At 39.5% G+C, this 24,131-nt stretch overlaps 1 protein-coding gene across 1 annotated transcript; it reads left to right on the top strand.

The window, feature by feature from the left end:
• The first annotated feature begins 2,516 nt into the window (after nt 1-2,516).
• ikzf2 (IKAROS family zinc finger 2) lies at nt 2,517-20,320 on the top strand. The gene is made up of 7 exons (XM_083996263.1): nt 2,517-2,555; nt 8,583-8,684; nt 13,036-13,227; nt 14,281-14,448; nt 17,995-18,132; nt 18,535-18,666; nt 19,448-20,320. Exons 1-7 carry the CDS (start codon nt 2,528-2,530, stop codon nt 20,254-20,256), a joined length of 1,569 nt encoding a protein of 522 aa, XP_083852389.1. The 5' UTR covers nt 2,517-2,527; the 3' UTR covers nt 20,257-20,320.
• The last annotated feature ends 3,811 nt before the right edge of the window (nt 20,321-24,131 follow it).

The following is a 24,131-nucleotide window of genomic DNA, read 5'->3' as shown; positions in this document are numbered from 1 at the left end:
ACACATACACATACACAACACGAGAAAAACAGCGCGTTGTCACATTATCAACAAAACTCGCTTTTGCGTATTCTTTTCTTTTTTTATCCTCTATAAGCAGCTGGTGGTTATTTCCAGAGATGCTCTGTTGCCTGCCAGGTAAACGCTCCCTGTCCTCCTCACTGTCTCATCTGTCCGCACATCTGCAGAATAGAGTTCTCTCACCTCTGTGCTGCTATTAATCCGGCAACCTAAAGTCACGTTGTAGACAGACTAGGAAGTGGTGTCAAAGGTGTCAGGCCTGTCAAATGAGATAAAAGGGGGGTGAAGGCATTTTAATGTGTTTAATTTCTGATGGGAAAAGTCGCGCTGTAATGCGTGCTAAAAGGAGGCACTGGCTGTGCACCATGTTACCCACCGTTTAATGTGCCACTACATCACTATCCCCCCTTTTCCGCAGCAGCACTTTACAGCGCGCGAGAGTCTGCCGGTAGGACCTTGAGTCACATCTCCACAATAGCTTTTCAACATCGCCTGCCCACGGATTTCCAGTCCTTTGGTTTTTGAAAATAGCTTGGCTGCTCCCTGCCACTATGGCTAATTCCTTAGGAACCGGTGGATCCAGTTTGATCCATCCCTCTCTTTCTTTCCCTTACCAACTTGTCGAGTCTTCCCCCTCCTCGCTGTTCCTACTGTAAGAGAAAGAAAAAAAAAGTTCACCGTGAACGGCAGGGCTAGTCGGTGTGAGTGACTTCTGCTGAAATGTCGCAAGTTTGAATCAAGCGTGTGGCGAGATCGGTGGGTCGAATGTAGAGTGGAAAACTCGACGGGAAGCGCGCAGACGAGGCTTTTACGCAGCAGCCACCTGTAGGATTCTTTAAATGCACTCCTCCTAAACTTTCCTCTGCTTCTCTGTACTTTTCTCCGATGACTTTTGGCATGGCTGTCACGTTCCTGTCACTGGACTGTTGTTGAAACCTGTTGATCTTTAAAAAAGCTTCTTTTTTTTGTCTTTTATAACGCAAGATCACTGGATGAAATAGGTCATTTTGCCCCCCTTTTTTTGTTTCTTTAAAGGGAGGTGGAGACAGCTTACCACCCCCTCCCTCCGTCCTTGACTGAAAGTACCAACTAATTTTGCACAGAGGAGACACTCGAAGGTAATTATCTGAATCAAACTTTTATTCTATGTATTGCATTTTACTGTGCTGTTTTGCTTTCATGTTTGACTTTTAATTGGAGCTGCTGAGTAGTGTATCATAGCATAAGTACAGCTTTAAACTAATGCTTTTCCAACTTGCTGTCACTGTAACCTGGCCAAAAGTTTCCTCCATGGTGTAGCTGCTGAGTAAGGCTCATTTAAAAAAAAAAAAGTGCTACTAGCTGTGATATTATGATGACCTTTACAGTAAACTGGTATTAGGAGATATAAATACTGATGTGAGACATTCTGCATTTGGCATGTAGATGTTTTAATTTAATGACGAATGAGCTGGGTTTTCTTGTTCTTCAAGGAAGCCTGAATCTAAGCTGTGGTAGCACAATACACATTTGTTAAGTAATTAAACTCAATATACACAAGCTTTAAAAAGCTATGAAAAATAAACAAACTTGTAATTCCAACATTTCCAAATTCATTAATCATAACATACTTTATAAGATCTTCTACTCCACAATAACAGTGGTGTTAGGGGTAAAGATAAACCCAAGCGTTTAGGTTTGCCTTTTAAAAAACTAAGACTGAGAGCCTATAAGTAATAAATGTCATATTTACAACTTCAAAGGTGACCATTTGCTGTGGTGATTGTTTGGTCAGTCTAATTCCAGTTCGAAATCTACAGTCGAAATGTAGCTCATTGAAATTTCCGTGTTTTTCACTTTAAAATTTTTAAGCCAAGTTCTGTCACTGTTGGGAGTTAGTTGTATTATTTTCTATTGCCCTTTTTGAATGGGGGCACTATGGCTGATGTAATTGATCGCATAATTTCGGCCTCAAACAAGGCTCGATCTCGAATAAGACTCATGTATAAGCCATAATATCATAGAATGCCGACAACTGAAAGAAAACCCCAACTATAATGTAACTTTGACTGTGACAAGAATGTATTTTCTGTCGAAAACAAGAAACCAAAACTTGGCCGTTGACACATTTAAAATAGTTTAGTGTAGTGTGCTAAATATATACACGAGACTACTCTAACAAGACATTTGCACAAACCATAGGCTCTGTAATACAGCTCTGTAAACTGGCATTCATGCATCTGGGGCTGGTAAGCATTTGTAAATTTGGGTATTGATGTGATTTTACAGTAATTAATAGTTTTCTGGCTCTCTGGTGTTTGCATGAATACTTGATGAAGGTGGATCCTGAATGTGCTCATCGTTGGTGCATATCATGACACATAGCTCAGGCTGCACAGCTTTTGTTAAAACTAAGTAAATCAGGAATAAAGCCATGCATTTGTGCAAAAAGCTCTTGTATAACATTGACTTTAAAATTACAGTGATATTTGGTCTTGTTCCCTGCAGCACTCCCAAAGCACTTGAAATGGAGGCTCCCGATGGCTATTGTGCTAGTAAGTCCTCATACTATTCACACATTACAATCAGTGCACGCTGATAGTCACTGCCCCACACTTTCTGACAGTTTATACAAAATATCAAGATGGGTGACTGTGTTTTGTGGTACTGATGATGACGACGATGATGACTGCATCTACATTCTATTATGCAATTGTGGCTTTGATGTTATTCATCTCTTTTGACGATGACATTGTTTCCACCTCTTTCACATAATGTTGATACAAAAAAAAAAATCGCAATCACAACAGTGTAAACATTTAAGGGATTTTCCCCCAGTGCAGCCCTTTTCCTGTTCAGCCCTTAAAGGTATAGAAAACGATGCATTAGCGACATCCTGTTGAAAGCAGCAGATACTGGATATGCACTTTGTGGTGCTCCATTGCCCTTTGTTGGTTTCCTTTGGGCAGGTCTCTTCAATATCTTGCCTGCCCTCCTTATATTTTGCCTTGGTAAGCATATCTAAAAACGGATGCTATGTTGTTGATGACACCATTCGGGACTTTTAGGTCTCCATTGGGGGTTTGTGCTTATAGGAACACTTGGCAGGCGGGGTAGGGGTGGTGGCGGAAGAAGAAATGGAAGCTCTTCCCCTCCTAGCCTGTCCGTGGGTCGATTCTGAAATGATGGTTTTGAAACAAGCAGTACCTTACTGTTCCATTAGAATGAAACTGCAGAAAACACTACTTTTCGCAGAATCCGACCAGTTTTTTTCCTAATTTGCTCCCATGTATTTTAAAAGGCTCAACATATTAATCAGTGGATTGTAACAACATATTTAGGTCAAATGTTGTACTTGCTGTGACACCCATCATAATCTTGCACATGCATCACTACACTCTCCTACACAATACAGCATCCTATTTCACTTACGCTAACTGCAAAAAGATGCATCAAATTTCATACTGGGGCGTCATTTAGCGCCTCATATGCATATTCATCTGGTATAGTCCTCGCCGCAACAGTCCCGGTTCGATTCCACCGGTGACCCTTTGCTGAATGTCATTCCCCTCTCTCTCTGCCTTGTCAATTTCCTGTCTCTCTGCAGCTGTCCTATCGATTAAAGGCATAACCCCCCCCCAAAACAAACAAAAAACTTTTATATTGAGCAATATAGAAACACATGCAAAGCCATCATCCATAGAATAGAATAGAATAGATCTTTATTTTCTAACAGGGTAAATAATTGTCTTAGGCTCACCGACACAGTTGTCTTCTGTGTCCATGAGCATTAATTACACTAAAAACAAAACCGCAGTAAGAACACACTTTTCTCATCCATCCTTAAAAAAAGTCGGTAAAGTAAATTACTTTTGTCATATAGCTTTGTAGCTTAGCTTAACTTTTCTCTAAAGATAGCTTCAGTAGTTTCACTATAATGATGCTTTATGTACGTGGTGACAATTTATATAAATCATGCTTGTGGAGTCAAAAGCCCTACAAACAGGGTGGAAAATATATGAATTAGTATAGCTATGCGGGAGGTCAGAGCTATTCTAATTCATATTTGGTAAATACTATTAAAGTCTATAAGAGAGCGTTACAGTGTCTGTGTCTCAGACTAGTGGTATGAGAAATACAGCCTGACAGTGTATAAAGATTTATAAATTTGTAGTTTTAATGTGTAAAGAACATACACATAAAGAATAAGCCAATGTAAAATGACTGCTATTGGACCGACGAAACACAAGGCCCTTACCTGTAAATGCACCATGGTTGGATATGAGTGCACTGTGTAGCCCAAACAGCAGCAGGTACAAGCTTTGTGGTTATGAAGGCCATTAAATAATCGAGAATTTAAGCAGCCTTCCTGTTTAATCAACAAGCTTTACTTTCCATTTAACACCTTCTCACACTGTTATTCACTACTTAACCACGTGAGCTGTCTTTGTCAGTCACTCTCTGTCCTGCAGGTCATCACTCTCTCTCATGAATTTGACTTTTTCATACATTCAAAACTTCATTTCTCCTTCTTTTTCTCACACAGAATAACACGCTCTCACGTGCACTGTCATTTCATTTCACATGCTAATTGTCACATAGACACATCATCATAGTAGTTCACAGGTACTGTCACTTCTGAGAAATTAGATATTTTCATTCTCACTGACAGACACCTCTCTGCTTTAAAGAAGATAATGGTTTCTCATTCTTGCTGTTGTACTGTTGACCAACAACATGTCAACCATTTATCCAGGATAATTATAAAGTTTTCTTATTTCTGCATGAAGAGAATTATGTCCATTCTTTCTTGTTATTTATTATTTTAAGATTCAATCAAATTCAGATTGTTAGTACAATTAAGTATAGTTTTTCAGGTTGCAAAATGTCTGTAAAATAATGATTAATGATACAGAAAACACACTTCTACAATACATATAGTATATATATACAGTATATATGTATATGTACATACAATGCTATAAAACTACATTACTACAGTACTACATATTATAGTAAAAGTAAAGTACAACTAAATCATTTGTTAAACATTAAACTAATTAAGTAGTGTAGTACATCAACTTCTGACACTGATAGCCTATGCCCTTGCCTGATGCTACCCTCTGTTCATCATCCAGTTATCGCACACTGACATTTGCCTGAAAGCACTGTTGTATACTCTGTTGGTGTTTTAAACAGGAAAAAGAGTTAAGTGTAATCTAGTTTGGTTTTCTGTTTTTTGCTCTAATTTGATGGCGGTGGCTTTATAGGACAAACAGGTGCAAACATCTACACAAATGTCTAGTGGTAGCAGACTGAAAATGTAAAGCATATTAAAACAAATGAGCCACATGAGTTGGTGTATAATTTCAGTTGAGCAAAGTTTCAGGTGATCAATGAGCCTCTAAATGAAACTAATCACATTTCCTGGGCTCCTGCACAATAATCGGAGAGGAAGCGCTGGGTACAGTATCATTTTAGAAACAAAAAGAAAAAAAGTTTCTTCAAAGCCCTCAGATTGCTTCACATAGGTCTCATTTTGTAAAATGCCTTATTTAACAAATTCCATTTCCACATGCGCTAGTAAGTGGTAAAGAGTGGTGTTTCTTTCAAACCATGTTTGACCCAACATGAATTGCACACTCTCTGTCAAAGAAATTACACTACAGCTAAGAGAGACCATAGAAGCAGGATACAGATTTTACCGTATATGCTTTTTTTTTACCAGCTGTAAATTGGCAGAGACATTGGTTAGTCCTGCCTGTGAAGCCAACTATTACATATATTAAGGAAGCACTGTTAATAATGGAAGTATTACCTACTGTATATTAATAATTCAAAGCTTAAATGGTAATAAGAGTAAGGTGATTGTGAAGACTGTAGAAGAAAGGTGAGATTATGGTCCAGAGACAAGTCAAAATCATCATAATGGAAAATGAAAGTTTTTGCTGTCCTTCCATTGTAGCTCTACAGCATAATTCTTATGGATGAACCTTAATGAGTTATTTACTAGCTTTACTATAAGCTCTGCATTGCTTTCACTTAACTCTTGAAATCCACTCGGCACCAAAGTTAAGGTTAGCTACCTACAGAGATGGTCTGTACTGGGTTTCTCTCTTCTCAAGGTCACCCCCGCAGACACAAATTTGGATGACCACAAATAGAACACACCACAACGCTCTCTGGCCTCATAATCAACAGCAGGTGCTTCTGTAATACTTGTGGAATAAGCTGGTGACGTAAAACTTCTCCTTTATTCACCAAATTAATTGACAGTATTTTCAATACGACATTTACGCTTGTGCATGAAACGCATGCACGTGAAAAGTAAGCATTAGTTAACCTACATATGTGCAAATCTGATTCTCATAAATCTGTGTCTGACGGAAGGTTTGGGGTTTGACAGGAAAAAAGAGCTCCCAGACAGTGTTTATCCAGCAAACCAGAGTTGTTGCACCAGAAAAAGACTCTTTATCCAGTTTTACACAGTTAAATATAGGAACTGTGAAACGTGTTTTGTGTATCTTATTAACTTGAACCATAACAAGCAGGCAAATAGATTTTGACCTTGGATTATTTTAGTTGTTTTCTGAACCTTGTCATACCATATCATTGCTGAACCTAGATATAATTATAATTACTTCAGCTGTTCTTTTTCCAATAAGTTGTAAGACCAGAAAATGAATCAACTCTTATTAGATCCCACAGAGGATGACTTGAAGTGTCTTGAAGCTATGTGTTCATTAGACGTCAGTGATTAGAGTCAGCATTTTTATTACTCCTACAAGTTTCATGTATACACATTTGTTCCTTTCCATTTGCCACGACATTAAATTATCCCAATTTGGTGCAAAGTACCTTTCCCCCAGCAAGTCGCGACTGCTTAATATCCTGATCTTACTGTTCATACAGATTTGACTCAGCAAACGCGGGGCACCAACGCAGAACTTTGATTCAATGCAAACATGTGTGTGGTATAGTGGATTTTTAATCCTAAAAGCTGATGACGTGCCAGTCATTTTTTTCCTCACATCAAAGGTGTGTGCGTGTGGAAATGCATGTACTTCTGTACTTCAGTCATAGTGTCGTTGCATTTGAGTAGTATAATCAATAGATGATATAATTTATTCTTTCTTCTCTTCAAATTTTATTCTTTGATGCCATTCTTCAGGATCAGTGCATTATTTATGAATGACTACGCCTCATCAATTTTATTTTAATATTTGACCCATATTATTAATGTGTGAAGAAATTTCTCTTCACCCTTTCATATGAAAATTAGTCGATTAATTGAAATTAACATTAAATAACACTGTCTTTAAGTCTCTAATAATAGTTTCTTATTTTAGGGTTATTATTTTGAACCCAGGTAGCCAGAAATGATTATTGAATGTAAGGTAGTCTAGTCATGGTGCTGCTAGGCAGCTGTCAGTGCCTGGTAGTAATGGAAAATCCTTCATGACAAATCTGGGCCACTCCTGTCTCCAGGACAGCACTGCCAAGGGATAGCCAGCGTCAGTCACCTGAGATTTCCTCCAACCCCAACCTGTGCAACCTGAGCCCAGGCCAAGGGATTGTGTCATGGACATTGTCTCCCAGTATCCCCCACTCAGTGGGGCTGCCGCAACAATGGAACAATACCACACAAGAGGTTGTCAAATTTAGGGGAGCTGTCACAACAAGAAGAGATCTGACACAGATTTCTTTTTCATGTGTGAGGGATCATTGTAGGCATATTCAGCAGTGACAAATTATAACAAGGCTGTCTTTAGCGGTCTCGGATGCAACATGCACTGTAGCACAGCTCTTGGATTTTTTTTCTGGAACTTCAGGTATAGCTGTCGCTCCATCAAACTGAAAAGCAAGAGGCAGTCTGGAGTCATCATAATGCATGCTCTCTCCGGTCTTGTCATAGTTTTTATAGGCTTGAGGAAAACCTTTAATTGTGCTGCTGAATGATGGCTCACTGTGGTTCCTAAGGGATCTGACACCTGGGTCAGCAGGGGTGTTTGGCTGTTGCCACTGCATTGTTGTAGTGACCCTGACGAGGCCGGGGTGTAAGGGGATAAGGGATTGGTTTGCTCTCCCTCTAAGTGGACACAGGGCTATCCATAGCCTGTGTTCTGTACAGACTGCTGAGTGGATGCAATCTGATCCACTTTTGCTGGACATTAGCATCCCACAGGTGAATAAAGACAGTTTAGTTAGTTGCATTTTGTATAGTGAGACCATTCAGATTAGGCTAAAGAAGATAGAAAAAAATATTAAGACCTAACATAAGTCTTAGCTAGGAATTTGATCAACTTTTTTAATTTTCCATTTTATCTGTCTACTGTAATTGTGGCTAGATCAAACATTTCTCGGTTTAGGTATGGTATGTATCATCACTGTAACAGTGTATCAGTTTACAGCAACAACTGCTTCTCACTTGACCACATTAATAATTTTCTTCTTCCTCATATTGGCTTTTGAAACAGTTTTATGATTCTTAGTCCTTGACTTTTTCCCCCTTGATAACAGCATTGTGTTTATTGTACAACTACAGTATTGTACATCACAATGAAGATCTGTTTGTCTCCCAGGTAACGGCAAATGCTCTCCTGGTAAGGAGAACTCGAGAATGTTGGCGGATATGTCAACACCTAATGGACAGACAGTTCCTCAGGGTCCTAATTCCCCCAATGGTGAGTGCTCAATCAATAGAAACACATTTGTGTGATCTACTAGGAACAGCGACAATATGTACACATGGCATTTTTTCTTTAAACACACACTGTTCTAACTAACTAGATCTGTTCATACTGACCATTGTGTTTTGCTCTTCTTTCTTCATGTGGAGTTACTCTTTATGAGACCCCGCTCTTTTACAATAAAAGCCTCCAGGGAAAATAGGATTACAGTGTTTCTCCCATAGTTGTCTCTGTCTTGGCTGAATCTAAATATAATACAGACATATATATGTGTATATATCGAAATATTTTAGCAGCTGCATGTTGAGACAGTGGCACTGTAGTAAAGTTTATGTCAAAAATATTAAATTTTCCTTGATGAGGGCACATACACATCCATGTCTCAGGTGCAGTTGCATTGCAAAACATCTCTGTTACTTTGTGAAGGAGGCTATTCTTCTTTACAAGTCAAATATAAATTAGAGATGAAAAAGAGAAATCCAGCCTTTCAGTAACGCATAATGTCTATGTAGAGAGATAGAGTTGTCAATAGCAACCACGCAGCAGAGATGCAGCCAGTGTGAGCACGTTTGGATGCCCACCGTAACAGTTAAGCAACGTCAGCTGTCATGTTGATGCAACGCAGGTAGTGAGCATGTAAATGTATTCATGTGAAATTCAGTAGATTAGGGATGTTTTGTTTGTTGCAACAGCAAATCAACATGTGAGCATATCTGAAAAAAATGGTGCTCTTGATGGTTACATGTTAGGACTCTGAAAGAGTGAACTACAATCAGAGAGACACATTATTGATACCCACAGGTTGATTACTTTGTTCCAAATGCATAAAGAGGGTTAAAAAGTACTACACTGTAGTGGTGATAATAAATACAAGATAAATAATAACAATAAACTTTATTTATATAGCACCTTTTAAAACAAATGTTATTAAGTGCTGTACAACAATGTGACAACCAATAAAATGACAACTAAAACAATTCAATAAAATCAAATAAAATCAGGAAAGGCTTTCCGATAAAAATTAGTTTTAAGGAGTGATTTAAAACATAACGCTGATGAAGCTGAATGTCCTCCGGCAGATCATTCCAGAGACTGAGAATACACAACACAGTAAGAGAATAAAAAGAACTGTATGTGTGAGGTAGAATCGCCTCTTTCACATAGCATATAACAAGTTCAGTGTCCTGTCTCGTCTCGTGCTGCGGACCACAAACTGAGTGAAGGTGGGGAGAGTCTTGTCTAATTGAAATCCGTGCAGATAGAAAAAAGCACTGGGGTGCAGAGTCTGGTGTCTCAGAGTGTGGATGATGGGTTAGCACAGGAGGGGATGTAAAAAAAAACAACAACAAAAAACAACCATTATAGTATGTGAGAGCCCCTCTGGAATGTAGTATAGATGTAGCCCCTTGGTTTACAGGTATAGGCTGCCAAAATGTTTTATCCTGTCCACCTAAACCATCTGAGAGCTGAAAAAACAAAGCAGTCTTTACACAAAAAGATTTACTAAAGAAAATCTTAGAGCAGATTGTTTAACAGTGACATATTGCCCCATATTGTAGCATATTGCTCTTGGCGGGCTGTACCGTAAGTGTTGCTTGGTCCCTTTCAGCCACAGACGCCTCAGATTAGCTTCAGCCATGTCACTGTGAAACAGCAAAGTAAGAAAAGGGGAAACTCAACAGACAAGGGACACGAGTGAGAAAAAGGGAAGCTCGTTTCCCACAAGTTAAGAGATACAGGGAGGTGGGCTGAGTGATGGTTTTCACAGGGAGATACTCTTCACCGATAAGACCTGTTGTCATTCTGGAAGTTGCCTAACATGATTTGACATTTGAGGTTTTGTTACAAAAGAAGGGCTGCATCACATCATCTGTTGAAAATGAACATTAAAGGGAGGGTTTGGGTTATTTGACGTGGGGTTGTGTTAGGTCGTCATGCATAGTGAGTATGTTACCTATTCTCTGTTTAAATGTATGTGTAAATGTAAAGTCATGTAGAGTACTTTCAGTGCATTATCTTACCGTCAAAACAGATTGAAGCTGAGATGTTTCTGATTCACTCAGCTGACTTGCGTGGTTTTTTTGCGTAACAGAGTGTTCACTGTAGGTGTGCGTGTGCATAGGAATACGGTCATTCAGCAGTTGAGAAAAATGCAGTACCAAAGAAAAATGCTGTAGACAGGAAGATACAGTAGCAACACTGAAAGTATTCCACATTAAGCATACATTTAAACGGACCCTGGATTGTTTCTTGATGTGTCTTTTTTCTGCGGGTCGTTGCACACTAGCACATTGCTCTGCTAGTGTATCCTGTTCCCTGCTGCCTCTCCTAACTGGCAGGGTGCTGATCTGAATCTACTGCAGGTGATACACTGACTATGCCTGACTACCTCACACAAACCCCACGTCAAATAACCCAAACTATCCTTTTAAGCGTTGTCAGATTTCAGTGTCAGCCTCTTAAACAAGCCAGCAAGAAAACTCTCAAGCAGTTCTGCTGTTATTGTCAATTATGTCTGGTAATAAAGGTTTAAGAGTAGAATTACACCCCTTGGGCGAGCTGACAGTTTGGATGGTAAGATAACAACAGAATGTCTTCACCAACCTTTCAATCAATTGTAAGCTTTACCTCAGATTCTCTGCGTACTGTGGAAAATGTAATTAAAATTACACTATAAACTAAATGCTGCTTTTGTTGTAGCAGCCTTTTAAAGTGTATCCTCATCTGACCACCCTGTGCTTCCAACTCTGCCACACTGGCGAGACAGATGTAAAGATGTGAGGAGCTGAATAGCAAGGACGTTCAGGTCTGCTCCGTGTTGCCAGGATACAGCTGTTGAAGACACCGGTATTGCTTTAAGTGTTGTGCACAAACTGTGGCAATGGAAATATACAGTAAGTTTAAAGAATGTAGTTGCTTTGTGGAGATTTCTCTCTATGGTTGGTAACAAAAAGGAAATGTTACCTGAATTACAAAATTTCTTGGAAGCAGCACAAAGGCTGAGGCGACAGTTGAGGGATGCTATCAGAATGGAGGCTTTAGTAAAACAACCACACAGTGATTATTGTCCCTGTAAATCCCAAAACAAGATCATCAGGTTCAGTAAGTTTGGCGTTTATAGTTTTTTTTTTTTTCTGCACTCCCTCTCAAGCCCCTTTCACATGTGTTTTAACCCATTAGTACCATGGATGAATTTTTCAGGGTAGAATTCTCCCCAAAATTTTGATGGCTCATTAACTCAAAACCATAGAAATCATCTGTTACAACTGTACCCGGATTAAGTATCAGAGTAAAGTCTTTTTTTTTTACTTAAAAGGAAACCAAATTGTTAGAATTCAAAAATCTGTTGAAGCCCTATGTTTAGCATGATAATTGTTTTGATGATGTTGAAAATTACTCATTTACAATAATTATGCAAAAATAAAAAGAGGAAAAAATATATAATTAAAATGATGAAATTGATTGTGCTGCATGTGTGTGTAAATGTCTGGAGACTAGACAAAAGAACTTTCCTTAACTGAGTGTAGCTGCTTTGTGACACTGGTTGAGTTCCTCGGGGGAACAAAAAAATTGCAAATCTTGTTCATCTGGTTGACTGAAATGTTTACAATATGTACAATCCAAGTGATTACTGGGACCAGAATGGGGGAGGCTGAAACTGGGTGTAGCTGTGATACGTGTGCATGGCTATGGACAGGATGGTTATTTTTTACTAATTTCTGACTGATAACCAGAGACTCCAAGTGGTGAATAGTTTCCCGCCACAACCACCCACACATCCACACACCCATGCGCACATGCACACTTTCACACACACACACTCACACACACACACTCACACATTAGCACACATACAACACAATCTTTTGCCCTTGTCATCCAGCCAGCCTCCCATTGCTAGTCAGGTGCTTTAAGCTGCAGGGCCTCTGACACTCCCTTTCTGCCCGAGAACAGCCAGGAACCAGACCAGCCTGTTCCTCTTTCTTGCTCCGTCGCCATGTCTGTCCATCCCAATGTTATCTACACTGAGTTGTTAAGTCACTAGGATCCCACCAGCTAGATTCTGCACAGCTAATCCACTCGAGCATGTCTGTTTCCGGCCAACCCTTTTTACCTCCAGTCAACCCAGTACATCCCAAGATGCCTCATCTCTGGCCTTCACAGTTTACAGCTCCGTTCTACAGAGGCTGCATTAGCCTCCAACCCCAACCCTAATCTACCTGACCAAGGGTCCGGTCTAAGTAGGCTGAACATATGGGTCCTTTCATGGCTTCTCCATAAAGATACCATATCTTCATTTGACACTACAAACTACAAAAGGATTGCTGTTATTTTTGTTTTGCAGAACTGACAATTAAGCAAGAGGAAGAAACAGTGGAGGAAGCTGACAACAGAAGCCCAGCACTTGAAGAAATAGGCCACACAGGGGAGGAAGGAATAGTATTGGAGGAATCCATGACTGGTAGTCCAAGCAATGCACAGGATGGATTATCTGGGCCAAATGCGACTGCTGATGCAGGAAGTCGACAACCAAATGGTACTGATCAGTGTATTTTCAAATGCCATTATAGTTACTGTCTGGTATAATTGTAGCATGATCATACACAATTGTATGTGTATGATCTTAAAGTATTAACAATCCTAAGAATTAAAATCAGGGCGGGATGTAGTTTCCCGCTCTGTAGTGTGAGTCAGAAATCATTTACCCTTTTCTACAGTGGGTGTGGAGTACTCGCTGCTGAATTGTTTTGGTTTGTTTCTGTTGAAAGACAATAGCTTAGACATGGAATTATTATCAGGGAAAAAATATCCTTGGAATCCCCCACAACCTGTTCCAGCTGACGCCATGACTGCCCTGGTTGTCACAGCATTGGGATCATATTTCTCTTTTCCATCTGGCTGTAGATCAAAAGATTTGCCATTAGAACTGAAGACAGTAATGGCTCCTTTGAAATCAGGAGTATGTACTGAACTATATCATTTCAGAATAAATACATGCCTCATCCATTCCTATGGAAAACATTGCATGCAGCCTACTAAGGGAAAAATCTACAAACAGATATAGCATAGTCAGTTTTTTCACTAAGCCTTGTAGGTATTTCTCCAACACCACTAATGTCATCATAGAGATAACTGCATTTCCATTTCACCTGATTTTTTTGGAATCAAGATAAAGTGGGAAGAAGATGCACATTAAGTGGAACTGTGTTTTATTTTTAACCAGTTCATTGATGTTCAGCTGAATTCAGTTTAGTTTGAGTAATTGTGTTGGACTAATAAATTAGAAAATAAATTAGACCAAATTTATTTTCTAATTTATAAGTGTGTCTGTTTTTTCTTTAGTTGATTGTAGTGCAGTTCACTGTAGTTCATAGTAACAGATAGAAAAGTAGGTTTAGTGTTGTTATAAGAATTTAATTGGGACAGTTGTTATCTTCATTAGTAGTCAGCTGTTACCACAGTTACAAAAACAGAAAAGGTAAGAGTTCAGTTAGGGGCAAAAAAAAAACTGTTTACAGGGTTGTTGAAACTTTCTAAAACATCTTCCACGATGAGTGTGGTATTGACTTCCTGTGCCTGCCTCTATCAGGTGACAGGCCATTCCAGTGCAACCAGTGTGGTGTCTCGTTCACCCAGAAGGGAAATCTGCTGCGACACATCAAGCTGCACACCGGTGAAAAACCCTTCAAATGTCCCTTCTGTAACTATGCCTGCCGGCGACGTGATGCTCTCACTGGTCATTTGCGCACTCATGCTGGTAAGGCTCCTCCTCGCCCTCTTCTCTTCCCTTTTTACTCATTTACCTCTCTTACCCAGAAGAGACATTGTTAATCAGAAGTGCTTCACGGATTTAGAAAAAAAACACTTAACCCATTATGCTTTTAATGCTTGTCTATATTTATTGAAGAGATGGAATATTTAAGTCAGACCCTGCTTAAATATTTGATTTACTTGAATACTTGCCTGACTTGTCCACTCTCTACTCCACTGCTATGTGCACATCATCATCTCAGTTTTCTTCTGGCATTAATGTAGGAACCTTGAGAAATTCTTCTTCCTTTCTTTGTTAATAAGTAATATAAGGTTTAAAATATACCTTCAGAAAATCAAACCATTTTTATATACTGTATATACATCCATCAGGAAGAATGTGAAGGCCCTTGTCTGGTTCAGTATAATGACGGTCTTTACGATACATGCATTTTTTAAAGGAAAGTCTTGACAGGCTTTGTAAGTCAGATATTAGCTCAGATATTTCTTTATGTGACTTGTGTCTAGTGGTGTATGAGCTAGCAGAGCTACAGTGGCCACAGTAGCCATACATGTACATGCTGGTTGGTGACACTCTGTCATGTATTGTTGCAGTGTTTTTTTTTCTACTGTGCAGAGTGTGTGCTTTGTGGTTATGTACCAAGGACATTTTGTTGCTTAGTTGCTTGACTCACTAAGGAGGAAATTATCTGTCTGTTAAGAAGCACATGGGAGTGTTGTATATCTCTCTCAACTGTAACCCACTTTCCCTCTAGAGAGGATGTGCTCTCCCCTCTGTTGCACCTTTGAAATTAAGGTCAGACAATACTGTCATTTCTACCTGTGATGCCCCCATGGAAGTTACTCATATAGTTCTGTTTTTAGTTACTGTCTATGTTTGGATTCATCTTTTGTGTTCGTAATTGCTGACGTAATTGCAACTGAGGGACTTATTTTACACATTTCCTACTATCAGTTTGTCCAAATTTTTTTTCTCACTTCCTATATTGTTCAGATGAATTAGTTTTTCACATCCCCTAGTTTATACTGTAGAATTATGAGTAGTAAGTTATGCCTGTCCTGCACATGGGAATATAACACCCAACTCTTTTTTTGTATACTTATGTATGTATTGTTTATGTACAGGGAACGACTGCTCACTACTCGCTAGTGTCAGAGTGCTGCAGAACTGGCAGCTTTGGCCTGCTGCTCTGCCAGGAGGAACAGGTGTAGCCAAAAGAGGGAAATAAAACATAGATAGTGAGGTCAGGCAAGTAAAACAAGAGTGTGAGCCGGTGAGGAAAAGTACAGCAGTACAAACAGCCTTGCATCTGGCTGCAATCCCTAAAGCCAGATTAAATGTTTGAAGACGACATTTTACTTTAAGGCACATTTGATGATTGAAATCATGTCTTGAGAGGCAAATGGTTTTTACATTTTGTAAGGCAGATGATCTAAATTCAAGTAAGTTCCCGTTTGTCAGACAAACACAATCAGTCAAGTGAGTCTGAGTGGACCATTTGCATGAATAAGAATAGCAGCTGAAAGGTGGATTCATCAGGTCCATCCAACATCTGCACAAGGCTGTGTGGGTGGTTATATAAATATGAAAAATTAAGTCTGTGTTGTGTGTGTGCGTGACAGTGTGTGTAGACATGAGCGGAGGAGAGCAAGGGAGTGATACTGTTGATTGAGCACTGCCTACTCTGCTGTTTAAGTTTCATGGCTGGAGAGCAATTGTTTCCATGATGACGTTTCATTTAGAAATTACTCTTTGACTAGAATGAATATTACTGCAATGACCTTGCAGGTACACATGCCCACACCTTAATAATATTGAAACCCTTTGTCACTAGCCATCGCTTTTTTATCTCTTCATACTCAGAATATAATGATGAAGAACCCTAGTTTCGACTTCTGCTGATACAGTGTCATTTATAGACCACAAGAGTACTGAATGACAGATACAGCAGAAAAGCAATTATCATTCCACATCACTCACTTGCAAAAAAAAAAAAACTGCCTGCTGATGTAAGATTGACCATGATTGGACACGTCATTCTGTAACAAAGTGGGTTTTATATCACTTGCTCAAACCAAGACACAGTCCAGGGAAAACAATATCACATTTACAGCTAAAGGAATATTCTGTTCTGAGTAACTTGTCTTCTTGTGGAACATATACTTTTTAAAAGTTTAAACAAACAACAACAACAACAAAAAAAACTTAATGTCGACCTCTACTTATGTTCACGTGTATATGACCTACCTCTTAATGTGTGTGCGTGCGTGCACACGCCTTTGTGTGTGTGTGTGTGCGTGTGTGTGTGTGTATCACAGTCTTCATGCCTCAGACTGAAACAAGCTTGGTTTCTCTTTTCTCACGGTGTCAAGAAGAGCAGTGGATCATCAGCACATCTTCTAGTAATACCTGTCACTGTTATGTCAGTGAATGTCTCACTACAGTGCATTACTAATGAATCAGGGGACTGGGTTATGAAGTCTTTTTGTATGGGGACCAGATCGGTGTGTGGCTGCAAAGGATTCACTTTAATGCAGTATTTACACATTTTTATTTACCTCAGTTTTGAAATGGTTTATGTACTTCCGTAGTACAAAGGTGGTGACAGTGTTTACCTATACGCCTGACATTTATTGACCACTGTCTAAGCTGACCATTATTTCTGCTGATCAACTTGATGCAATGTGCCTTTGTGGCAGATATAACTGTTTGTAAAGCCTGGGGTGGCATAGTGGTTAAGTGGATAGCAGCAAAAATGTTGTGGGTTTGAACCCCGAGCCATTGGCCTTTCTGTGTGGAGTCATCATGTTCTCCTTGTGTGGGTTTGTCTGGGTACTCCGGCTTCCTCCTACAGCTAAAAGACACGCACTCTAGGTTAACTGCCGACTCTTAAGTTGCTGCAGGTCTGAATGTGAGCATGTGAGGTTGTTTGTCTCTGTATATCAGCCCAATGGCTCCAGCCGCCCCACACAAACCAAATGAACAGGCTAGTGGATGAATGGATCATTATGTCCAGTCATTTATACACACACCAAGATAAAATTTCAACTGATTCATTGATCCATTTATCAGGTGATAAAGCCAGATGGATGGAATGACAGATGTGTTGATGGCCTGGTTGAGATACATGTAAAGAATATTGCCTCATCTTTCCACTTGTCTTGGTAGGAAGGAATTGAATAAAATAGAAATGGCACAATGAATCACACTCCACCTCCATAGCAGTTTAACATTGGAGTTAGTTTCCTACCCCCACCACCATTGGATGCATGATCAACTCTGCTGTGCCACAGTAGTGGGAGTTATCATTATGAAGTGTTTGAACTGCAGACTTTATGGTGCAACTTTCTGTATCGCCCACAATGTTTCAGTCTGGCAGCAGTTGTGTGGAATCCTCACACTAGTAGTGGAACATCCATGATCTCAGAGGCTCACTTCTGGTTTGCCCGCACCACTGACTGTTCACAGTATTTACTATTACGCACTCTGCGTAGTGACTGAAATTAACACACTGCCCCTCTTCACTTTTAGTTGGCAAACCACACAAGTGTAACTACTGTGGCCGGAGTTACAAACAGCGAACATCTCTGGAGGAGCACAAAGAGCGCTGTCATAGCTACCTGCAAGGTATCGGCTTGGACCCATCTGCCAACACTGGCCCTTACACAGGTAAAACATATGACTAAATCTGAAACCATAACAATGAAGGTGGCTAATGTGTGGGGGGAAGTAGTACAGTGTAATGAAATACATTATGAAATTTGCAGTGTTAGCACGTAGCCTACACCTTTTTAAATGAGTGGACAGGTTTGTGGCTATTTGTATATTTATTATTAGTGTTCATGATTTTGTGTAACCTTTTAATGTTTGCCTATAATTACCAAAACCGCGTAAATGTTGTGCTTAAATTTAACTTCCTATGCAATATAAAGAGTTTTGGACAAACTGAGATTATGAATGAATTTCATTACACACCCCCAATAAGTGACCTACACATTTGCCTAATGTCACCACCCAAATATGTTCCTGCCCTTTTTTTTTTTAATTCAGCCCATCTCCCAATCTTTCAAGGTGAAGTACCTAAAGAGCCACGGCCCATGGCTGAGGCCAACACCATGGCGACTTTTGATCGGCCGCCTGTTATTGAAAGGCTGCACAGCAACGTGGGCAAGAGGAAGAGCACCACACCTCAGAAATTTGTGGGTGGGTATTCCAACTGTAGGCAGACAATCATCAGTTTTATCTACTTAAATAATATGGAGATAGAGCAGCTTAAAACATTTTTACAATTCATCTACACCGACACTGGACACTTTGCAGGAATTTGAGAATCCATTCATATTTTTTTTTCTTATGATCTTAGTTTGACTTTTATGCTAACAGAAGATAGATAATAGAATTGAACAATGCCATCTCATGTAACTCATCCCCTCAGTGTTGCATCATACAATAGTAAAAAAAAAAACTATCTATCTCACAGTGCTCTACTTATGAGCACAGATTATTTTTTTCTGAATTTGGTCTTATTTACCACACTATTAGAAAAAGAGGTTGAGCAAGCTAGAGCGAGCGGATGACTTAGAGGCAAGGAAATGTTTTTTCACTTTGTGGTTAGGTACACCTGTAACTTTGCCATTGCTCTTATCGAGAGAAAACAGCTTACCGCATCCCTGTTCTGGAGCAGTAGTAGATGGATGGGGCTTTCCGTACGCACAGAACATCAAGTACAAAATATGAAAAACAAGTACAGAAATATCAGCAAGATATAAGTTTGACAGGCTAGAAAGGAAATTTTGAAAAGTGAAGCCATGCTCGTATGTGCACATTATCTGTCCCCCTTGTTTGAAGCTAAAAGGAAGTGTTTCCATTTTTTTTTCTGTTGCATCTGTGTTTATTATGTTTTGTATCTCGCTACTTGATATTGGCATCTTCCTGTTACATCAGTTTATTCCACACATTCATAGTTTTACTCTATTTCATCCAGGTGAAAAGATGCCGCGCTACAGTTACCCTGATGTAAACTTTGAGATGGGCCTAAAGTATGAAAAGCAGGCTGAAATGATGCCGTCCCACATGATGGACCAGGCTATAAGCAATGCCATGACATACTTGGGATCTGACACCCTTCGGCCCATGCTCCACCATCCAGGTCCACCACTGTCTATGGCCGACGTGGTGCCCATGGTCAATCCCCTCATCCATCACGTCTTGCTGAGCCAACGAACAGAGCGCCCAGGAAACTTTGACACACTGGCACCACATCCACCTCATCCGCATGACTTCCCCAGCCATCCAACCTCAAATGGCCCCACTGCTGTAACCAGGCAGGGCAAGCCACCCCAGTCAGGGCAGGATGAATCTCCCAACAACAGTGGACTTGACTCTGCTGACTCAGCTCGCAGCAGCCCTCAGGAGAGGTCAGGATATCATGGGAGCAACCTCACTCATGGCCTTAGGTCTCAAGCAATTCCAGCCGTGATCTATTCAGGTGAGCGGGCGACTACAGCCTCACCAAGAAGCGGGGCAGGACTGGGGGCGGGGCTGATGCGAGTGCCCACAGACAGGCCTGCGAGCCAGGAGGGGATGCGGGTGTTTGGGCGAGAGGGCCAGGAGTTGCGGGCCTTCCAGTGCGAGCACTGTCGGGTGCTCTTCCTGGACCATGTCATGTACACCATCCACATGGGTTGCCATGGATACAGAGATCCACTGGAGTGCAACATCTGTGGTCACCGCAGCAAAGATCGCTATGAATTCTCCTCTCATATAGTCCGTGGTGAACACACCTTCCAGTAAGAGGATGGGTAGGAAGACAAAGAAGGGAAGGAGCAATAGCTGGATATCGATCCTTATCCCCAGACCTCTGAGACTGCACAGCTGAATGGCACTGTAGACAAGTGTAGCACAATCAAAGACTTCTTTTTAAGCTACTTATTGTGAATCAGAACAGATTAACAATCATATGAAGGTATGGGCCAAAGATACATTTTCTACATATTTAATTAATAATTAAATGTAGAGGAAGGAAGGTAAGATTTTTTGTTCTCCTAAAATGTTTGAATGATGTAACAGAGCAGCTGTCTGACTTTGACTATTTTTTTTTTTTTTTCAGTCTTACTTGGAAATGGTGAAGAAAAATAATAGTTTTATTTACACTGGATAGGATATTACAACTAACACAGAGGTGAAGTCTACAATCCAAAAAATACCACTCACAGATTCTGTCATGATAATGGCACGTGGACAGATGAAACAAATGTTTTCCTAAAAGTTTCAGATCATCTTTGTTTGAATTATTCTGGGTATTGAAATTATGTAAATGACTTGCTAAAAACTGAAAAGAACATAATCATGCAAAGATTCATGTTGAATATGCCCACTGAGCTTTTTCTCTATAAAAGCCATCGCCACAACCACTAATTCTCAAGTAGTTTCCGCTAAGCAACAGTCCAATGGTGTGTGTATCTGGTGCTGTGTGTTCTAGCTGCAAGCAATTTGGTGTCCATTGGACATGATTGGACTTGGTGCCAGTAAATCACTACCTTGACTCTAGTTGTTGAAAATAAACAAGGTCTTGAACATAATTAATAAGTCTCAATACAAGTAGCAAATCAATGTCTCAATAAACAGAAACAGAAACTAGTATTATAGATCACAATTTGTGACACGATTATGGTCATCATAAACTTTTTCTCTACAAAATACTACAGAATGTAACTAAATATTACATGACTTTCACTGTGTTTTATAGCTAGTTTATACAACTAATTTGAGAAGTTTTAGCTGGAGCCTAGAAAAGTTGACAACTACCTCTCAACAACCACGTTGTACCATGCAGCTGATGTGGCAGTCTTCTGATGAATTTTGACATATTGACTGATGTTATTATATTAGCTTATTTTTTCCTACCAAAAACAATCAAAAGATTAGTGGCTTAGCCACCAGTGCCTCTCTAATTCTCACTGTGTGGAAAAAAAAAACTTGTGTACCACCAGCACACATCAACTTTTTGTTGATGCTTTGTGAAATTTGTAATTTAAAGATTTTACACACATGAAAAACATGCACACATGGATCCAATTTTGTATCAATCTCTGTCGAGTGTAATCCAATCCAGTATGCATATTTCTTGATAGAAACAAGGAAAAAGTCATGTTGTTTACTAAAGGAGGAACTATAGTGAATTTGGTGTTCATTCATCCAATGCATTTATAGAATATGCATTTTAAATTGAATTATCTTACACTTGTGGAACACTTGATTTGACTCTCATGACACTGAATTTGGTGCTTGTATTAGGATTTATTTCTCTCCATTGTAATCAGCCTCGATTCAGTTTGCACTTAAAAGGTAGAACTACTGATCATGAAGTAAAACCACACTGGTGGGACAAAGTGAAGCTTTTCGTATAAAAGCTCAGTCATGGGCATCTTTTTTTCCTACAGGAAGTTTTTAAAACCTGATGACTCATAGGTTGTGTTGCTTGCAGTGTTAGCACACAGTTCCTAAACTTTGAATATCACTCTCTGTTTTAAAATGGACCTTCACTTTGACAGTCTAAAATGGCAGAGGTTGGCAAAGTAAAAAAATCTAGAAGTATGATGATCTGTGGGAATGGATATCACTGATGTACCTCACTTAATGCTTTAGGCCTTTAGGTCTTTTTGATCTAATCCACTTTGCGATTTAGGACAGATGGGTCTGTGTGTATATAGTGTAAGTGTTCTTTTTATTTTTTTGTGAGGCTTGGGATCAGGGTGAGGTGGGGTCTGCATTATTGGTGCTGTTTTCTAGCACGGTAAACACATGCTTATATTTTATATGCTTATATGTGGTTTTGAATGCCATCTTCCATCCTGTTTGTATGTTAGGACAAATACAGGGACACATCACAGGGGTGCATTTACACCTAAACCGTCGCCTTGCATAGCTCAGATTGAAACTGCATCTAAAATTCACTGTATTGTGGAAAGCGCGGGTGTTCTTCATTTGGATGTCATGCAGGTCTCCCACTGTAGTGTTTTAAACCTGATCTTGTTTGGATCAGGCTGCTCATTCTCTGCTCCTCAAAATTACTATCGCACACACGTCTTAAACTTTTTACTTCTTACTTTTTGCGTTCATGTTGCCACTTTCATCTACAACCTGTTACAGAGGGAATCAGGAAGGTGACAGCATGCAAAGTGAAATAAGTTTGGTTATTATTGCACTTATTTCAGTTACTGCTGTTGAAGGTGTTTCCCAAAACTGTAGCATTCCGATCACTTGTGCAAACCCTTAACATTAAAAACTCATGTGTGCAACATGAAAATGCTGAGTAGCGGATTTTAACCTCTAGATCACTTGTCTGTCCACAGAATGTTGAAGCATTAGAGATTTTGATCCATTAGGCCAGTTGCATCTCCTTCACAGTTACTGTCTCTGCCTGTGAAGGACTGAGATTATAGGCAAACTGTGCTTTGTACAGTTGGCCATGCACTTTAAGCAGCATGTTTTGTCTGTTGTTACATTAAACTGTAGGTGGAGTGGAAAGCCATCACTGACAGAACAAAGGTTACTCTTAAGTTTTGAAAGAACAATCTTAGAGTTGCTCATTGGAGCTAATTATCCACATTTTGTTGTATCAGTACTCCCCAGACTTTTGGCATTATCAATTTCTCCCAGGTCATAAACAGGTGATGATTCTCAAAGGTTAAACTCAGTGATCTATTCGTCTGTGTTCAATACTTGTGATCAAAAGGCAGCTTTTTTCTCTGTTTACATGTTGCTTCTCTATTGCGCAACTGGTGCCCAGCTAGCATAAAACGCACTGTCTGTAAAGTATTGGCACTGGAAATTGTTTACACCTCGCAGCCGTGATATTGACGATACATTCCTGTACTACTGTATATTCCTCCTGTATATATTTATCATCTGAAAGCCTTATCTGTTTAGACAGGGGTTCTTTTAAAACAGCATATTCTTTTAATTATCCTGTGGTTAAACATAAGTTAATGCTATACCCTGAATTTTTTTTCCATAATTCCCTGCACAGGGAGTGATTATAAACAGATCAGAACTTTTTATTTTTTTGCTCTCATTTTAATGTTGTAATAAGAACATCTTTAGTTGTACACAACTTCTTAAACTGAAGCAGCCATATGAACAGAAAATGTAAGGAAGGAAGGTCCTGTGTCAGCCCTCCTAGTCAGTGAGGCGTTTACTTGAAAATCTAAATCATTGGTATTGTTTCAGACTGTGGGGATGTGTTTTGTAGATTTTGAAAGTGAGTGTGCTAAATGCCTATTTTTCTGCTGAAATGTTAATGCAAATAGTTTTGTGAACTTTGTGTGTGTGTTTTTTTAAGTTGAAAAATGTTTACAAAAATGTAAAAGACAGGGTTCAGGTGAATTGTATTTTTTAAGAAATAATATATGATCGGTGTATATTTTGGCACTGAACATTGACATTATCCAAAACACGTGTGCTGAGTGATCATCTCTCATGTTGATAACAACTTTCTGTTGTGAGGGCTCTCAGGTATTTGCATCGGCTGTGTATTTTTATGTCCTAAAATATGTGACTTATTTATCAGAAAAGATGAACATTAATTTAAATTCTTTGGTAATTTCTCTTGACTTTAATCAGTCCAGAACTGAATGTGGTGAAGGAAGTTGGAGGATTGTTCAGCC

Source organism: Trachurus trachurus (genome assembly GCF_905171665.1).
Source record: "Trachurus trachurus genome assembly, chromosome: 21".
In the NCBI taxonomy this organism is placed as follows: domain Eukaryota; kingdom Metazoa; phylum Chordata; class Actinopteri; order Carangiformes; family Carangidae; genus Trachurus; species Trachurus trachurus.
Note: the sequence above shows the minus strand (reverse complement) of the source record. Positions and strands in the feature narration are given on the sequence as shown.

Excerpts from the sequence above, each read along its gene's own strand:
- ikzf2 (XM_083996263.1), top strand. The coding sequence starts at position 2,528 with ATGGAGGCTCCCGATGGCTATTGTGCTA. Across the intron at positions 13,228-14,280 it reads AGGAAGTCGACAACCAAATG|GTGACAGGCCATTCCAGTGC; the intron begins GTACTGATCAGT and ends TGCCTCTATCAG. Across the intron at positions 14,449-17,994 it reads TCATTTGCGCACTCATGCTG|TTGGCAAACCACACAAGTGT; the intron begins GTAAGGCTCCTC and ends CTTCACTTTTAG.